Consider the following 19,916-nt stretch of genomic DNA (forward strand, 5'->3'; position numbering starts at 1 on the left):
TGTCCACTGTCCCAAGCTAGTAAGCTCTAATAAGTTTAGTTTCTCCAAGTAGGAATTGATTTGCAGCAGAGAATGCCATTTAGGTTGTCGAGCATACAAGGATGTTCTCCTAAGAGGGTTTGGCTCTGTCTGATTAGAAGGGTGGTTGTGTATGAAATGCACCTTGGAAGGAGGAGGAGGAAATGACATGTTCATGTAAATGAAATACAACTGCAAATTAAAGTGTCATACTGTTATAAAAAAAATCCATTCTTTATTTAATTGGTAACCAAGGGAAACATGTCATACAGAAGTATATATCTCAGGGAAAGTTAAACTGTGAGATGTTACAAGTAAATCTGGATTCAAGGACATTCTCGTGGGGTGGGGTGAGGGGTGGCATTATAAAATATTGTCTTAATAAAAATATTTTGATGCTGAAAAACTAGGCTTATAAATTTCTGCTGTTGCATGAGAGGGGTACAGAAGAAATTAGCAAATATTGCCTCATTTGTTTTTTACTGTTTCTATCTATCCCAGTCAGTTGTGTGGTGACTGCCTCTTCCCTGGAGGAAGCCTCCTTTTGAGATATTTTATTAGGGAGGTCAATATATTAAGGAGGAGATGCTTTCTCCCAAAGAGTGCTGCTTACTACAAAGACATCCTGGGACTAAAATGCTTTTCTGTGTTAATAGTGACCCCTCACTTTTTTTTCACTTATTGTTTCTCGTATTTTTATGAAAATTCATCTGTGTCTTTTAGATTGTGAGCTTACTAGACAGGATATATACAGTATCTGCCACATTGTTGGCACAAGTAAATGCTAATAATGGGAGGGGCTGATGAATGGGGCCATATTTCCACGTAGAATTGTTGTTTACAAATATGTCTGGTTTCTCTTTGACATAGGGACTTGACAGGTGGGATTCGCTGGCCCTCTTCAACCTTAGTATGGTTCTTCTCTTGTAATCACAGTACTGTATTGACTTACATTCTCAGTAGAGACAAGTAGATAAATGCTGTAATGTGCTCTCTTTGTCTTCTCCCCCATCAGGGGCAGTGATTGGTGATGGACAGTCTGCTGTGGCCAGTAATATTGCCAATACTACCTACCGGCTCCAGTGGTGGGACTTCACTAAATTTGACCTCCCAGAAATCAGTAATGGTAAGCCAAGGTAGAACTTGGGGTACTGGTGGAAAGGGTATCTCTTACTGGTGAGCCAGAACTCAGAAACCCATGTACACTAGACTTTTCATCATCTCATTGAGGAGCTGATTACCATGTGCCATTTCTCTCTCTCTCAGTTAAGCAATTCACCAAACATATATAGAGCAGCAAACAGTGGTAGGTATACTACTAGGAACAATGCTAAGGTGGACACAGAAACGAAGATGTCTGTGCCCTGAGAAGTTTCCTGACAAGTAGTTCATTGTTTAAAGCCTAAAAGTTGAGGTGGAACCTCCTGGCAGTGGGCGGGGACACACCTGATGGGTGGTGTTGCTCTTATATCAGTCGGGGGCAAAGCAATTGTACAGTCCTTAGTTCATCCTAACTTGTTGCCTGCGTTGGTTGGCCAGAGCTGGTTCATGCTGGGGCACATTTAAAAAAAAAAAAAAGTTTAGGTGGAACTGAGAGAAAGAGAAAGGAGTATAGGAACAGAAAGCTGACCTTGTGACCCTTGAGGAAAGACTATAGTGATGTTAAACTCATTTATTAATCCAGAACTGAATGGAGTGGAGTGAAAGATCATGATTGACCTGTGTATATGTTTACACATATGTTTACAAATACGTCCATCTGACAGTCTTTGTTTCCCAGCCTTTAGGGAGGTCCGCAGTCCCATGTCCCAGTTGTTGAATTGGAACCATGACATTTCAGACATTTCACTTTCTGTGTAATGACGGACTCTCACACATTTCCTGAGAAGTGGCAGATCAGCCTCTACCTGAATATTTCTTTTCTTTGTTTTTACATTTAATATTACTTTGTATTAGTTTCAGATGTACAGCATAGTGATTAGATAATCACATACTTTACAGAGTGGTCCCCCTGGTTTTTCAAGTACCCACCTGGCATTATACATAGTTATTACAATATTATTGGCTGTTTTTCCTATTTGGACTTTACATCCAAGTAACTGTTTTGTAACTACCAATTTTTACTTCTCAATCCCTTCACCTTTTTCAGCCAGCCCCCCAATTCCCCACCCCTTTGGCAACCATCAGTCTGTCCTCTGTATCTATGATTCTGTTTCTATTTTGTTTGTTCATTTATTTTGCTCTTTAGATTCCACATATAAGTGAAATCATACAGTACCTGACTTACTTCACTTAACATAATACTCTTGAGGTCCTCTATGCTGTCGCAAATGTTAAGGTTTCATTCTTTTTGTGGCTGAGTAATATTCCGTTGTATGTATGTATCACGGCATCTTTACCCACTCATCTGTTGATGGGCGCATGGATCGCTTTCATATCTTAGCAATTGTAAGTAATGCTGCAGTGACCATAGGGATGCATATATTCTTTCAAATTAATGTTTTGTATTTTGGGGGATGTATACCCAGAAGTGGAAACTCTGGGTCATAAGGCAGTTCCATTTTTAATTTTTTGAGGAACTCCATAGTATTTTTCATAGTAGCTGCACCAGTCTGCATTTGCACTAAGTGCACTAGGGTTCCCTTTTCTCCACATCTTTGCCAACACTTGTTTGTTGATTTATTGATAATGGCCACTCTGATAGGTGTGAGGTGATGATAATCTCAGTGTGGTTTCAAATCACATTTTTCTCATGATGAGTTATGTTGAACATCTTTTCATATGTCTATGGGCCATCTGTATGTCACCTTTGAAGAAGTGTCTATTCAGGTCCTCTGCCCATTTTTTAACTGGATTGTTTGCCTTTTTTTGGTGTTGAGTTGTATGAATTCCTTATAACTGTTGGAAATTAACGCCTTATTGTATGTATCATGGGCACTTCCATTCATCTGCTTGAGAACTTCTGATGATAATTCACACTGTGATGAAAATGCCTAATCCATCACTGCTAAATCCCTGGCTAAGATCTTCTTTCTTGTATTAAGTCACCATTTCTTGTACCAAGCTGTCAGTTCCTTCTGTTGGTCCTAGTTCTACCTTTGAATCTCCACAGGATAAGTCTAATGATGCCTTTTTAAAAAAATTTTTTTAAATCTCCACCCAAGGATATGTTTTTATTGATTTTAGAGGGAGAGGAAGGGTGAGGGGAGAAAAATCGATGTGAGATCACACCTGTCAGAATGGCTATCATTGATAAATCAACAAACAAGTGTTTGCAAAGATGTGTAGAAAATGGAACCCTAGTGCACTGTTGGTGGGAATGCAGACTGGTGCAGCCACTATGAAAAATACTATGGAGTTCCTCAAAAAATTTAAAATGGAACTGCCTTTTGACCCAGCAATTCCACTTCTGGGAATATACCCTAAGAATTCCAAAACACCAGTACAAAAGAATGTATGCGGCCTTGGCTGGTGTGGCTCAGTGGGTTGAGCACTGGCCTGTGAACCCAAGGGTCACTGGTTCTATTCCTGGCCTGGGTTGCAGGCCAGGTCCCCAGTAGGGACTGCATGAGAGGCAACTACACACTGATGTGTCTCTCCCTCTCTTTCTCCCTCCCTTCCCCTCTGTCTAAAAGTAAATTAATAAAATCTTTATTTTAAAAAAAAAGAGTATATGCACCCCTAGGTTTGTAGCAGCATTATTTATAATAGTCAAGATCTGGAAACAGCCTAAGTGCCCATCAGTGGATAAAAAAGCTGTGGTGCATTTACACTGTGGAATACTATGCAGCAATAAAAAAAAGAAGGAACTCTTACTTTTTGCAACAGCATGGATAGACCTGGAATTATGCTAAGTGAAAGAAGCCAGTTAGTGAGAGACAAATACCATATGATCTCACTTGTATATGAAGTCTAACAAACAAAATAGAAACAGAAGCATAGACACATGGAGCATACTGACAGTTGTTGGAGGGGAGGGTAGTATGGGATGAAAGAAGGTGAAGGGAGTAGCCAAAGAACATATATGTATGAGCCATGGACACGGACAGCAGAGGGGGTGCTGGGTGGAAGTGGGCAAAGAGGGTAAAAGTAGGGATAACTGTAATAGCATAAACAATAAAAATACAATTAAAAAAAAAGAAATCAACATGAGAGAGAAACATCAATTGGTTGCCTCTTCTATGTGTCTCTACTGGGGATCGAACTCGCAACCTTTTGGTGTACAGGATGATGCATCAACCAGCTGGGTCACCCAGCCAGGGCTAATGATGCTTCTTCTTAGTGACAGACTTCCAATCTTTTTGAAGATAAACTGCAATTTCCCTTTAAATCTTTCTTTTCAGGCCAGACTTTAACTGGTCTGGTGTCCATGTCCTTGACAAATTCTGCTCATCTTCCCTTTTAGTTTTGGGGGGCCAGAACAGATAAAAAGCTCTAGGTGAGAGCTGTCCAATGCATAGTACACTGGTGCCTTAGACTGTTTTAGTTCAGCCTTAGGTTTCAGCAGTCTTTTTCTGAAGCCATTACTGAGTTTGCAGTAACTTAAAATGCTTTGATAATTAACAAACCAGGGTACTACCATCCTGTAGTTAGTTACTTGTGCATTTTGAATCTTAAAAAACCAAAGCAGTTTTTTTTGTCTTAATAGTGTCAATTGCAACTCCTAGTTCTTGTCTCTCAACATCTGTTTGAACTTTTGAGTCATTTTTTTTCTCTCAGTCTTACATTGTCCACTAACTTTATGAACATGCTTTCTCTGTCTTCCTTTGGATTACTAGCAAAATGGTGGATCAATTAGGACATTGCATCAAGCCTTGTGGTATGTTACTGTGGACTTCCTCTATGTCGATTCTGGTTCATGAATTAGCAGCCTGGGCTGAGTGTTCACATCTGAAGCCCACATTTTTCTAGCTCATCTACAAGGTATTAGAAGATTTTGTCAGATGCTTTAAAATAATCAAGATAATTCTCTGTGGCATTTTCCAATATGCCACTCTTGATATTCTTATCAGACAACGAAAGTGACACTAATTTTTCGTGTCCTGTTCTTAGTGACACCTCAGTAGCAATCATTTCTAAGTACTTATAACCCTCATGTTCAATAATCTGCTCTTTCATTCTGCTGGGAATCAACTGCAGTCCACCCTTACCCTTATTAAATACCAGTTTGCTTGTTCATCTCTGTATTTCTGGCCCAGGTCTTGTTCACTGTAGTTTATTTTCAGTTATGTTGTTGCTTTATTTTTTTTACTTTGTTTATGGCACTCTAAAATACTATGATTTGAAATACATTCATCATTCAAAAATTTTAAAAATAGAAAAGGTTATACAGTGAAAATTTTACCGGCCCTGCTTCCAGCTACCCACCACTCCTCCCCACAGGCAACCATAGTAAACAGTTTCTTATATGTCTTTTCAAGAATATTTTATACACACACACACACACACACACACACTACTGTATATATAAGCAAATACAAATGACTGTTTTTCCACCATCTGTTTAACACAAATGGCAGCATATTATACATGCTTCTTTCCGCACTTCGCTTTCTTTACTTTACAATATTCTTGATCTTTTCATTTCAGTGTATAATAAAGAGTTTAGTTGTTCTTTTTAATTAATTGCCTAAGCCATTGTTCAAAGGTACTATCATTTTTTAACCAGTCCTCTCTGATGAGGGTCTCTTAGGTTGTATTCAGTCTTTTGTTATGCAAACCATGATGCAGTTTGTCATTTGCACTTGTGTAAGTATGTCTATAGGATAAATTCCTAGGGAGGAAGAGTATGTATATTTGTGATTTTAGTAGATATTGCTAAATCACCCTCTGAGCAGGTAATGCCAATCAATTTATACTCCCATCTACAGTTTATGAGAGTGCCTGTTTGCCTAAACTCTACTTGTAAAATGTAGTATCATATTTTTGATATCTGAAAATCTAGTAAGTAAAAAAAATAATATGTAGGTATTTTACATTTAATTTCTCATATTACAAACCAGATTCTGTGCTTCTTCATACACTGAGCCATGCGTGTAGTAGCCTTTTCTTGGCTTGTCTGTGTGCTTTCTTGATTTTTTTAGATTTTATTTATTAGAGAGAGGGGAAGGGAGGGAGAAAGAGAGGGAAGAGAAACATCAATGTGTGGTTGCCTCTAGCACGCCCCCTACTGGGGACCTGGCCCACAACCCAGGCATGGGCCCTGACTGGGAATCAAACCAGTGACCCTTTGGTTCACAGGCTGGCACTCAATCCACTGAGCCACACCAGTCAAGGCTATCCATGTGCTTTCTTTACCTGTTTTTCTATTGTGTTGCTGGCCTTTTCCTTATCGGTTTTACAGGACTGCCTTATAAATGAGAAAATTATAAGAGGAATTTCCTAGTTGCCATTTGTATTTGACTTTGCTGGGGGTTGTTTTTCCCATGGAACTTATTTAAGTAGTCAAAATTATCCAACTTTCCTTTTATGGTCCCTAGATTTTGTGTCATCATTAGGGAGACCAGATAATACTTTTATATTTTAGTTTTTTACATTTAAATCTTTGATTCACCAAGAAATTTAACCTAATCCCAAAGAAGCAAAGTATGACCCAACTTTTCCCTTTACATGGCTGCTCATTTGTCCCAGATGACTTACAGAATAATCCATTTGCCTCCATTGATTTGGGATGTCACTTTCATCCTGTAATAACTTCTTGTGTATATTTAGATGCATTTCTAGGCTATTTTGTTCCAAGGATCTGTCTGATTACTCTTGTGAGAGTACCACATGGGTTTACATTTTGAGGCTTTATGTTTTAGAATCTGGTAGGACTAGTCTCCTCTTGTTATTTTTTTAATCCAAATTTTCCTGCCTGCTCAAGCATTTTTTGTTTTTATGCATGGACTTTAAAACTGCTTTGTTTTTTCCCCCCTGAAAAAAATCCTATTAGTAGAATTATTGCAATTGCATTAACTTTGTAAATTAACTTAAGGAGATTCAGTATCTTTGTATCTTCCAATGTAAGAACATGATATGATTTTCAGTTTCTTCAAGTTTCTCTTGTATTCTTAGGAATGTTAAAAGTTTTCTTCATTTGATCCTACCCATTTCTTAAATATATTGTTATAAGCTTACTTTTAAAGGTTTTATTTTTGCTTATTTTTAGAAAGAGGGAAAGGGGGAGAGAAAGAGGGAGAAAAACATCAATGTGCCAGAGAAATTTGGGTCATTGCCTCTTGCACATCCCCAACCAGAGACCTGGCCTGAAACCCAGGCATGTGCCCTGACTGGGAATTGAACCAGTGACCTTCCAGTTCATATGCCAGCACTCAAAATCCACTGAGCCACACCAGCCAGGGCTAAGCTTATTTTTAAAAGCTTACTATCTTACTGAGTTTATTTACTAGTTGTTATCATCTAAATCTCATGGTTTTCTAAGTATGTTATCTATAAATAGTAGTAATTTTACCTCCTCCATTCCCAGTTTTACACCTGTGATTTCTTTCTCTTGTCTAAATGCATTGGCTGCTATCCTCAGAACAATGTTAAATAATAGCAGTCATCCATGTATTGTTCCTGACTTTAACAGGAAAACATCTAACTTTTTCTCAGTAAGCATGTTGCTGGCTTTTGGGTTGAACTAGATAGAAATAGCTTATCATTTTAAGAAAGTCATCTAGTCGTATTTTACTGAGAGTTGGGTTTTTGTTTTTGGTTTTTATCAAGAATGGATATTGAATTTAGTCCTGCCTTCTCTGCATCTACGGAGAGGATCATGTGTTTTCTCTCCTTTGATCATTATGTTAATAGATTCTGTACTGTTGAACCCATCCTTACATTCCTTGTTTAAACCCTACCCTGGTTCATGGTATAGTCTTTAATGTTCAGTTCTCTTAATGTTCAGCTCACTAATAATTAAGTTTATTTCAGTGATATTTATGAGATGAATCTGTCCTTTTCTTGTTTCTAAAATCTATGGGTTTTGGTATCAGTGTTATACTTGTGTTATAATTTGGCGGTTTTTCTTCTTTGCCTGAAACAGTTTAAATAGTATTAGAATTGCTTATTGGTTTTTTTTTTTTTATCCTCACGCGAGGATATATGTATTGATTTTAGAGAGAGAGGAAGGAAGGGGGAGGAGGGGAGAGAGAAACATCGATCGATTACCTCCTGCACACACCCCAACTGGGGACAAACCTGCAACCTTTTTGGTATACAGGACAATGCTCCAACCAACTCAGCCACCCAACCAAGGCATGGAAGTACTTATACTTTTTATACAAAGGTCTGGTCCTGATACTCTTTTTCCTTCTCTTTTTTTTCATAATCACGGAAAGAGTTAGTTCTTTGATTACTTTACTTGTCTGCTGTCCTGTGATGGTCAAACATATGAACTCTTGAGTTAAACTGTCCAGGTTCAAATCCCCTGCTCAGCCACCTTCTAGCACTGTGACCTTGGTTACTTAATCTCTCCATACATGGTTTCCTTATCTACAAAATGTGTTTCCTTGTCTACAAAATGAGGATAAAATTGCAAACCTCATAGGATTGCTATGAGAATTAAATTAGTTAATACATATCACACACTCTGGTAAATATCATACCTGGCATTTACCATCGTAAATAGTCAGTAAGTGTTAGCTATTTTTATCATGCCTTTTTCTTGGAAATTGCACTGTGATTCTTTGAGAGTATGGCCACAATTCTAAAGGCACACCTGTCCCTGTTTTCAGTAGTCTGGGAAAACATGTTTTCATCTCTGGAGAGTTATATTCATGTAAACAAGACCGTTGCTTCCTTAACTTGTTGCCTTATCTGTAATGGGCTTCTGATCCTTGTTAAGCATGCTGTTTCTACCCAGTTGGAGATCATTTTCCTTGAGAGAAAGGCAAAATATTCAGAAGAACAAAGGCATTGAATGTGCTAGTAGCATATCTCACAAGACCTTTTTGGATGCCTTTAACATACATTTTTTGTACAAGCGTCTGAGCTCGTTCCAGCTACAGCTTCCTATCATTCTCCTCTGTGTTTCTTCTTACATCTTTTCTTTGATCATGGCTCCTGAAAAACCTGAGTTAATCAGGGAGCATCATGTACGACCAGGTTGACTCATTTGGTTTGGCTCACCTTCTCCCTCACTTAAATCGTGTGGTGTGAGAATTCTGCTTTTAAAAGTGCCCTGTTTTTCTTAGAGTTTTGACTTTGGGGAAAGCCTGCATTCTAGGAGTTTAGGGCACCTCTGCTGACAACCAGTGCTCCTTTTCATGTTATCACTCTCTAGAATGATAGTCACTTTTACCTGGGGTTCCTGTCATTATCTCTTAACTGCTTGTATTTTCTCGTTGGTCTGAATAAAGACTAGTTATGGTTTTGATCATTTCTGGAGTTAAGTTAAACATTTTTGCCACCCGTTTCAGTGGGAATAGTATCTGTAAAGAGTTTAGAAGTTTGTAAGTCCTGAAATGCAAAACTTTGAAACTGTTTTCCTGAAAAAAAAGGAACTCATTAGATTCACTGTGAATTTCACCTTTTAAGAGTCACCTCTTGTTGGGTAAATTGCATTGGTCACTAGGATGCCCTGAGTGGGATGAGGCATATCACACTGCAGGGATGTAGTAGCTGGTGCCTTTGGGGAGTGCGTATAGTGTCACCTGGAGCTCTCTGTGCAGGAGGCCTAATTCTGAAATAGGAGGGACCCCGGAATAGCCAAGAAGTTTCCTGCTGATTTAAACCCCTTTTGGTTTTGCATTTGCAAAAGCACTGCACCTGCTAATCACTCCCATGACCTCACTGGCTGGCCAGCAACAGGCTATAAATCAATCTTTGTACAAGGTGTTTGTTTATAATTTATGGAACTGATAGGAAGGCAGAGCCATCTGTTCCTTTAGGCATCAGTATTTCTAACCCCTCCCATTCCCTGCTAGGGCATTTTCACTTGGAAATCATTTATAATTAGAAGGAGATTACATTGCAGAGTCTGGAACATGGCTTCCTGCTGTCTTCTGTGTCATTTTTTTTCTCCCCTGGAGCTGCCCCACAGCAGCTCTTAAGCAGTTTTGATTTGAAAAATCCTTTCTTTCCTAGCCTTTATTTCCATTCTCTGCTGCACAGCTAATGGCTCCATCATCGTTCTTCCCGTTTTACTTTTAAGGGAAGGGCAGGTTGCTGGATCTACAGGCTAGGGATCAAGGACTGTTGGTAAGGCAGAAGTTTTCAAGTTTGGCCCCAGACCAGCAGCATCAGACACCTGGAAACTTGTTAGAAATGCAAATTCTGAAGCCTTAGCCCGGCACTGTTTTTAATAAGCCCTTCAGATGATTCTGATGTGGGCTGATGCTTGACAACCACTGTGGTAAGGCAAGGCAGGGAGAGGAACAAAGATTTCTAGTGGTAAGAGGTCTCCAGCATATTCGGCTACATTTCACTTCACCTTTTTCTCTCCCTGCTTACATTATTGTTGAGTCGAAAAGGATGAGTTGTCCTTGTCATTAGTGCATTTCTTCCTGTGGCCCCCCAAAAACTAGTAACAGAGATTTAAGAAATCTCTCCTTGTATAAACTAACTGATCAAAATTTCGCCCTGCTGAGAAGCTGCACGAGAGAACTGCAGGATTGACCACTCACCATTGTAACTGAACATTTCCATTTCCATGTGGGAAATTAATAGACAGAAAGCAGCAAATGTAAGATGCTAATTGGAGCTTTGAAATAAAAATGAGATTGTAAACACACCACCCAGAGCTCACTGAAATGAAACTACCAAATCACTGAGCGCCTACCTCATCCCCTTCATTAGGGTGGAAGTGAAAGCTAGACACTAGCTGCACAATTTCAGAAGCAGGACATGCTGTTGGAGAGGCTCTGTTTTAATTTTCAGCATTCTCTTTTCATTTGTTACATGCAGATCTGTGAGCTCACTGTTGTAATGGGGAGCAGTTGTGAAATTGGATGGAGTTGCAGGGAGGGGACAAATTGTGAGATGGCTGTTGACTCAGAATGATCATAATATAGTACAGACACAAACACAGTGGCTTGGACTTGAGACTGACAAATGCTTTTTGTTTTATGTGCCCAGTTTTTCAGGGGCTTAAAGCCAAGCTTTCCAGAAAAAGGAAAACCTTACATGTACTCTCTTCCCCTTTCCTGGCCACTCTTAGAAATTAATATGACAGTAAGCAGTACAATGCATTTTTTTATGTTGGTAGTGCATTTTGAAAGTCATTGTAGGCTCTATATGTTTGACTGAATTGCATGTTAACACACTTGAGCTAGATCTTTGTAACAGCAAGATAGAAAAGCTTACTTTCATAAAATACCCACCATGCATTTTTTTAGACATTAAATGTGGATAAAATAGTAACTGCAAAGCTGTTTCAAAGTCCACAGCATCCCATCTCCTTCCCTATTTATTTTCATGTCCTACTTAATATGTTCTCTTTACTTTGCTTCTCTCCCTGCCTTTGATGGTTATTGTCTAAACTGTCATTTTATTGTCTAAGAGTTGTGCCAAATCAAGGTTAGAAAACCAAGATGGATGCACTCCTGAAGCTTCCCACAGTTCTTTTGGTTCTGTATCCCCAAATGGAATCATGTGTCAATCCAGGGAAGGAGGAGGAGATTGTCATCTTCTTGGCAACAAGCTTGGGACCCTGAATAAGGAGCAGACAGCCTCTGTGCTAACTAGATAAATCTAACCATGCAGGCTAGAGCAGATGGTGGGTTGGAAGATGAGCAGTACAGAGCCCTAATGGTGATAGCAGTGAGTATTTGGATGTTATTATTTTATTAGTTAGCAAACAGAACCATCCTTGTAGTCCCTCCTCGGTTTTATGCGTAATGGTACTGTTGGTATCAGCCCCCCAGAGTTGGCACAATAGCCTAATCAATGTGTTCTCATGTCTTTTTTTTTTAAATCTATTCTGTCATCTCTGTGGTTCTTTTAGCAACACGCAGGGAAAGGGGGATGATTATAGGGTTTTAGAACTCACTGGGAGTCCCTGATCCCATATGCTTCAAGGCCCCTGAAAAGTATTTCTGCTTTGCTTTATTTTATTTTATTTTATTTTATTTTATTTTATTTTATTTTATTTTATTTTATTTTTATGTATTGCTGTTGGGGGTGGGTGGAGAGAAACATGAGTTTGTTGCTCTACTTATTTATACATTCATTGGTTGATTCTTTTTTTTAAGTATATTTTATTGATTATGCTATTATAGTTGTCCCATTTTTTTTTCTGCCCTTTATTACCCTCTACCCTCCTCCCACCATCATTCCCCCACCATAAGTTCATGTCCATGGGTCGTACATATACGTTCTTTGGCTTCTCCATGTCCTATACTATTCTTAACCTGCCCCTGTCTATTTTGTACCTACCATTTATGCTTCTTATTCCCTGTACCTTTTCCCCCATCTTGCCTCCCTGCCTCCCCCCACTGATAACCCTCCATGTGATTTCCATTTCTGTGACTCTGTTCCCGTTCTGGTTGTTTGCTTAGTTTGCTTTTGTTTTAGGTCCAGTTGTTGATAGTTGTGAGTTTGTTGTCATTTCACTGTTCATATTTTTGATCATCTTTTTCTTAGATAAGTCCCTTTAACATTTCATATAATAAGGGCTTGGTGATGATGAACTCCTTTAACTTGACCTTATTTGGGAAGCACTTTATCTGCCCTTCCATTCTAATGAAAGCTTTGCTGAATAGAGTAATCTAGGTTATAGGTCCTTGCCATTCTTGACTTTGAATGCTTCTTTCGAGCCCCTTCTTGCCTGCAAGTTTTCTTTTGAGAAATCAGCTGACAGTCTTACGGGAACTCCTTTGTAGGTAACTGTCTCCTTTTCTCTTGCTGCTTTTAAGATTCTCTCCTTATTGTTAATCTTGGGTAATGCAATTATGATGTGCCTTGATGTGTGCTTCCTTGGGTCCCCAGGACCCCAGGACATCCAAGTAATCTTCTTCAAATAAGAGGAGTAGTCTCTGTGCATGTGCATATAAAGTAGACCTAAATGAGACAAAGCCCAAAGTAGCTTGGTCCCTTTGGATGTGTTGTGTTGTTCTGCTTGTACCATGATATGAGCACTCTGGTTCCAGGCTCACATCAAGGGCAAGACGCTTCTTCCTGGCATGCAATTGCACAGTGAGCCTTGGAGAAGGATTCAAATGAAAACCGAAACAAAGCGTACAGGCACAGTCCCACTTCATGGGGAGCAGATTCTCTTCACCTGCAGACATTCCTCCCCCGCGCCCCACCCCACTCCCTCATACTGAGCCTGCTGCCTAGCTGACCCATGCTTAATTTTTGGTAACTGCCAAGTGCAGACTGAGGCCGCCCATGGAGACTGGCTTGCAGTAAGGATAAGGCATAGAGCATAGTGAGAAATGAAAAGAGTACCAGCCATCCAGTCAGGGCCAGGCTTTGTTTCTCTTTATCTTGTCTTATGGAGTTCGGAGTTAGTATTAGCAAGGAGCTGTCCAGAAGATAGATGTCCATAAATGTTCCGTCTCTTAAATGAGAAAGGAAGACAAAAACCTGTGCGTTGAGTTTCTTCTTCAAGGTCACAAAGCAGGTATAGAATATGAGTCTTTACCTGTATCATCGCCTTTTCCTTGGAATCAGTGGGTTTGCATTTTTATTCATCCTGGTTTTGATCTTTTGGACTACCAAAGCTGCTGAGTGGCTCTCCAGGAACAATTTATAATAATAACTTTTTTCTTACCTAATCTCTCAAGTGATGTTTCCGAATTGTGAACTAAGACTCGGCAAGTGGTCGTAGTTGTATTGACTATCTGTAGTTTCCTATTAAAGTGGTAGAGGAGATGGCTGGTGTGACTAGTGGATTGAGCATTGGCCTGTGAACCAAAGCATTGCCGGTTTGATTAACAATCAGGGCTCATGCCTGAGTTGCAGGCCAGGACCCCAGTAGGAGGTGCATGAGAGGCAACCACATATTGATCCTGCTCTCTCTCTCTCTCTTCCTCCCTTTCTCTCTGCCTAAAAATAAATAAATAAAATCTTTTTAAATAAAGTGGTAGGGGAGACATCTTTATTCTCTTTTGTATTTCTTGTTACATGTCACTTTAGTTTGATTAAGCAGCCTGTAACGTTTCCAGAGAGGGTTCAGGCCCTTAAGAAAGCCCCCAAATTTCTTGACCCAGAATTTTTCACGCCATCAACTTCTAACATTCTTACCCTCTTTCTTTGATGCAGCCTCCGTGAATGTGCTGGTGCAGAACTGCAAGATCTACAATGATGCCAGCTGTGACATTTCTGCAGATGGCCAGCTTCTGGCAGCTTTCATCCCTAGCAGCCAAAGGGGCTTTCCCGATGAAGGCATCCTGGCAGTGTACTCCCTGGCCCCCCACAACTTGGGTGAAATGCTCTACACCAAGCGTTTTGGTAAGGGATAGGAAGCCCAATCTAGTGACAGAGGGATGCTGGTACCTTGGCATGAGCATTCCTAGGAGATGCAAGGTATAGGTGGGAGTAATGGTCACATACTGCCTCACTGGGGCACTGACCAGAGGAAGATTGCTTTGCAGGAGTCCTGCCTCGTAGCATTGCCAAAGATGCTTAGGATAAAAGTCCTCCCTGCTGCGATAGCATCAGTGATATACTCCTTGTTGTGATGGCCAGGAATAAGGGAGGAGCTTTGTTCATGACTTGGGGAAGTGGGCACACTCATGTAAGGCAGTTTGGCATTGTGTATTAAAAGCCCCAAAAATGTATGTTTTCTTTGATCCAGTAATCTCATTTCTAAGGAAATCATAAGAAAATTATACAGCCTTGACTGGTGTGACTCGGTGTGTTGGGCGTCATCCCATGAACCAAAAGGTTACTGGTTTGATTCCTTGTCAGGGCACATGCCTGGGTTGTGGGCCGGGTCCCCGGTGGGGGCCACGTGGGAGGCAGCCACGCGTTGGTCTTCTCTCCCTCTCTTTCTCCTTCCCTTCCCCTCTGTCTAAAAATAAATGAATAAAGTCTTTTTTTTAAAAAAGAAAGAAAACTGTAGAAAGATTTATATACAGTACTATTCCTTATCATGGAGAAAACTGTCAAATTGTGACGAATTGCTTAAGTAAGTGATGGTGGATTGATAGGATAGAATACCATTTGGCCTTTACAATGTTTAATAATGGAAAATGTTCTTAATGTGTGAAGTGCAAATATTAGATTTCAAAATAGTATTTACAGTATGATACCAATTTTTTAATAATGTGAGTCTGTTATGGATTCTATAATAATGGTTAACATTTACTAAGTATTTTCTATATGTCAAACACTGTACTTGGTACTTGACATGTCTTTTCGTTATACTCCTCACTACAGTCCTATGTGATGACCAAATGAAGATGTAGTTTAGAGAGAAAGAAAAGAGTAGGAGGAAGAATTATTTCCTTGTAATAGCAAGAACTCTGGAAAATGTCTCTCTTCTCTTGGCCCTCAGGTCCCAATGCCATTTCGGTGAGCCTGTCCCCAATGGGCCGGTACGTAATGGTGGGCTTGGCCTCACGAAGGATCCTGCTGCACCCTTCCACAGAGCACATGGTGGCCCAGGTCTTCAGGCTACAACAGGCCCATGGTGGCGAGACCTCCATGAGGGTGAGTGTCACTGCTTGTGCCTTCAGCCTGTGGCAACTCTTCTAGGCTTGGCAGGGTAATGAAGGACAACGGGTGATCTCCTGGCCAGGACCAGAGAGATCACGCTCAGAAGGCACGAGGGAAGACTCCAGTCAGCCCATCCATGACCAGCAGGCTTTACTTTTGGAAGCTCTGGAATATTAAAAGGCAGGGGCTTTCTCACACCCTAGATCATGAGCTGAGTTCCCCAGAGGCCTGAAAGAATCTTTAGGTAAAGACCAAATTGAGTACTTCTTACCTCAACATGAGACCTTTAGTCTAGAGATACATAAAGATCCCAATATTATGTTTATGCCTATTTAAAACAATATTTTTTTTTGAGAAAGCAAGCTATAAAAATAGACAGTATACTATGAAATGTCCTTTTCTGTGGGCTGTAACCATGATGGAAGATGAGGACTGTGGGCAGCTGCTGTGCTCTTCACCATGCCCCCGTCCATTTCACCAGAAGAGAAGGGTCCTACTTAGGACCCTTTCTTGTCTGAGGTGGATCTCTTGTGTGGCCACAAAAGCCTTCCGGGCATTGTGGGGCTAGTGGCTTTCTGGACTCAGCTAGACTGGTTTCTGACTGAGCTTCTTACATCCCAGAGGGTGCTCATTTGACCAGGGTTTTTTCTAGGGGAACCAAGCATTTGAACAGTTCTCTAATTAAATGGTATTTAAGCTCTGTGTCAAGCTAAGACCTGTGAATTCCCTTAGCACTTTGTGCTGTGCCATTTGTAGTTTTATGCACTTGTTTATGTGTTGTTTTGTATTTTCTTTAGCTGTGTGGTGTGTGTGTTTAATCCACCCAATTAGGTTTGGTTTAAGCTCCTTAAGGACATATCCCTCAGGGCCCCCCATTTAGTGCTATGCCTGTAGATGCTTATGAATGCCTGGAATGGGCAGCATTTGTTTTAAAGAAAAACCTAGAGATTGGACCCAGTACATGGTGTGGTGGCTTCCACCCTGGTATCCATCCTGGTCTTTACCCTCTTCTCCCTTGTACCTCCTACAGGGACCCTCTATTCAACTCCATTGAGCCACTTTCCAAGCACCCTGAATTTAACAAGGCTCTTTCCTGCTAGTGTGCCTTTACCGGGACTGCTCTCCACTCCTCAAACCCAACTGCCCCCAAGCTCTTCCCCTTCTGTGGAACCTTCCTAAAGAGAATTGATCACTCCCGTGCCACCACTATACCAAGTAGACACGCTAGTGTTAACCCTCAACACACCATACTGCAATTATTTGTTTCCATGTTTCTCTCCTGTCTTGGACTGTGCACTCCTTGAGAGCAAGATCTTGTCTGTTTTATCTTTACGAAGTCTGCATACCTAATGGGGAAGCTGACATTTAGCAGAAACTATGCGAATGAAAGAGATTCTCAAGAAAAGTGTCCTCCTTATCATTTCTCAGTGGTAACTAGCAGAACCAGCGATGACCCACCATGGCTCTGAAAGGGTTGAATCAAGGCATCCTCTACTCGTGACATCATAATGGCAGGGAAGTTCTGATCTTGGAGTCCATATGACTAGAAATACAGTATTTGACATTGATCAGGAGAGGATTTTGTGGAGAGTTCATCAAGCCTATTTCCTTATCTAGGTATTTGAGGGTAGAAGTTGAATTGTAGTTTTAAATACTCTTATTTTGCTTATCTTAAGCATATTTGGATGGTAAAAATACCTGTTGTCTGCTTTTTACTACCTAGAATCCTGGTCCCAACAGCTGTTTTTCTAACCCTGCCAATTACGGAATAATTGTTTATCATCATTAAGAGACAGGATCTGATTTCGTCAACACTAATGGACATCTCCAGTCTCTTCCGGAAGCCAGGGCTGTTACCCGACCTCCTGGCTAAGGGCAAACAACTACAGGGTGGGAGCCAAGATGTTGTCACATATGGGGCTGGCAGCTCAGGGAATGCATTTGGAGAAGTCTGCTGAGGGGATGTGGTAATTCGTTGCTATCCTGCTAAGGGGCTCAAGGAAACTAGCCAGCTGCTGCGTGCCTCGTGACAAGAGCTATTTTTCAGGCCTCCCAGTGAGGCTTTCTTGATTCTCAATAGGCACCATCTGCTGCTTAGGAGCGGGAGCTGAAGTAACTAGAAAGATCCCATTTTGGGAAGTGTTCCTGTCACCCAAGAGACAGGATCCAGGCTTCTCAACAAGGTTTGCTCACTATGTCCACCAAGTCTGACTTTTAAACCCCCATGCTACAGAAAGGTTTCTGGTTTTCCAGGTCTTGGTTGCCCCTTACGTCCAAAGGCACCAAAGCACTCAGCAAATGTCCCTGAATTCAGTCATTGGTGGAAGGGAAGACACCAGCTTTTTTGGATAGCTGTGCTGTACCACCGTTTAAGGCAAGAAGTGCATTTTTGTCTGAGAACAGGGAGCAAGGGTTTAAAGGGACAGTAGAGCATCTCCCTCTTTGCACAGGTAAGTATAGGTGGGTGTCACTATCTGTACTGTCAAGCTCTGTCCTTGAAGGAATGCTTTTGTGGGTAATGGGCCTGTCCAAGAGCTTCTCCACCCAGAATTTCCCTTCATTTTGGTATTGCCTCTTGGAATTCACAGTGGTAATGTTCAGAGAGGTGAGCTTGTTGGGCCAACAGACATTCCCAAGAGAACATCCTCCAGAGCATTGACTTATTTTAATTCCCACTAAGTGACATCTCTCCCCAAGAGATGATCTGTTACACAATCCCATATGAAAACTCTTTGAAAATGAATTGCTAATTGCTATTAGCCTTAGCGCATTTATTCTAAGCAGTTCTTCATACCCCTGGATCAGTGTTTGTAAACGATGCTACTTGGACAACCTACCTTAGAATTCATGGGGTGTTTGCTAAAATACAGACACCACTTCAGACTTAAAATAAGAGTAAGAATGGGGCGGGAGGGACCCAGGTATTGGTATTTGCAAAACAAGATTTCCAGGTGATTCTGATATTCACTTGAATTTGAGAACTGCTGGTCTTAATGGCTGCTGTCTCCATTTTAGGTTTCTGCCCTCAGCTCCTTCAGCAAGGCAGAGAAGCAGTCTCGGCTTGCTTCTTGGGGTTTTATGCGTGGTGCTTTGATACCACCTTTGCTAATTTTATTGCAGGCATAGTGGCATTTATGTTCCATTTCCTACCAAACTCTTAGCTTTTTGGCTGTCTGTCCTTCACCGCCCATCTTTTCTCAGCTGTTGTTGCTTTCCAGGGTTCTCCCCTGAATATCTCTATGCTGGATTGTTTTCTTCCCTATGTTGAGTCATTTTAATTTTTATTCTTCTTTCTAGAATCGAGGGTCCTTTTGATATTTCCCTTCTCTGAGGTTAGTCTTTCCAATTTTAATATGATTGGCAAATCAGGAAAAATAAGATGAGGCCTGTATTTTGTCCTCCCCCCTTCCCTCTGTCTGACTCACAGTTGAGCCAGGGAGGGCTTTTTGTTAATTTGTGTTTTGTTTTTAAGTTAGGCATTTAGAGATTGCTGAGCTGAAGTTTTGTTAAATTCTCAAAACACTAAACTGCCTGTGTTCCTTCTCTACTTTTATTTTCTAATTGGAACAGGGCACAATATAGTAACAGAAAACTGCAATTAATTTTCCAAAATAGTGGCAACTTGCACATTATAATAATTTTGGTTGTAACCAAATGAAAGCATAAAAACAAAAATATAAAATTAGTAATGAAACCAGAAATAGTCATACCAAACTGTTCTTCCAGTTTCTATCAGTAATAAGTGTTATTTTACCTAGGAGTAAAGGCAGAGTCAGCACCTGGGCTTATGGGCGTGGTGGGGTGGGGGTGGGGCGTTGGTGCTAGGGCCTTTTGAGTTGAAAACAAAAATAAGGATTAGAGCTTTCAACTCAGGAATTAACAGGTGGTGTGTACTTTCTCCCAGGTGTACAGAGGATTCTCCCAACAGGTGGGGGTTATAGGCATATAAATGGTTTAATAAGAACTGAAAAGGACCCTCATTGCCTAATCCCTGTGGATCCTAGGGACACTGGTTGCGTGAACTTCATTGGTGCTGATTTGCTCTTCTCTCTGGTCATCTTATTGACAGTGATGAACAGGACACTTCCTTTGACTTGAGTGGGAGCAGAAGCTCCAGGACAGAAAGCAGTTTAGCCCTCCTTTCTCTGGAACAGCATTGTGCTCTTGAAGGCAGTCTCAAATGCTTAAAGGTCAATTTGGTTTAAAGCTTTTTCTTTGTGGCTGTGCGGTAAAACTGTATTCAAGTGTTGAGCAACTGTTACACAGATCATTAGTTTGGAGTGGATATTGGAAAGAGAGTCAGCCCTTCCCTA

General features: G+C 40.7%; 1 protein-coding gene and 1 pseudogene across 9 annotated transcripts in view; both read left to right on the top strand.

Moving 5' to 3' along the window:
- AMBRA1 (autophagy and beclin 1 regulator 1) overlaps positions 1 to 19,916 on the top strand; it is a 172,037-nt gene that overhangs the window by 128,263 nt on the left and 23,858 nt on the right. For all 9 annotated transcript variants that reach the window (XM_024558712.3, XM_024558715.4, XM_024558714.4 and 6 more), the window contains 3 exons: positions 1,034 to 1,144; positions 14,206 to 14,394; positions 15,443 to 15,597. In XM_024558712.3, the coding sequence (XP_024414480.2) occupies positions 1,034 to 1,144; positions 14,206 to 14,394; positions 15,443 to 15,597 (455 nt within the window). The remainder of the gene's footprint in view (positions 1 to 1,033; positions 1,145 to 14,205; positions 14,395 to 15,442; positions 15,598 to 19,916) is intronic.
- On the top strand, positions 1,438 to 1,582 carry LOC112303517 (small nucleolar RNA SNORA48; annotated as a pseudogene).

Source organism: Desmodus rotundus, chromosome 5 (genome assembly GCF_022682495.2).
Source record: "Desmodus rotundus isolate HL8 chromosome 5, HLdesRot8A.1, whole genome shotgun sequence".
NCBI lineage: Eukaryota > Metazoa > Chordata > Mammalia > Chiroptera > Phyllostomidae > Desmodus > Desmodus rotundus.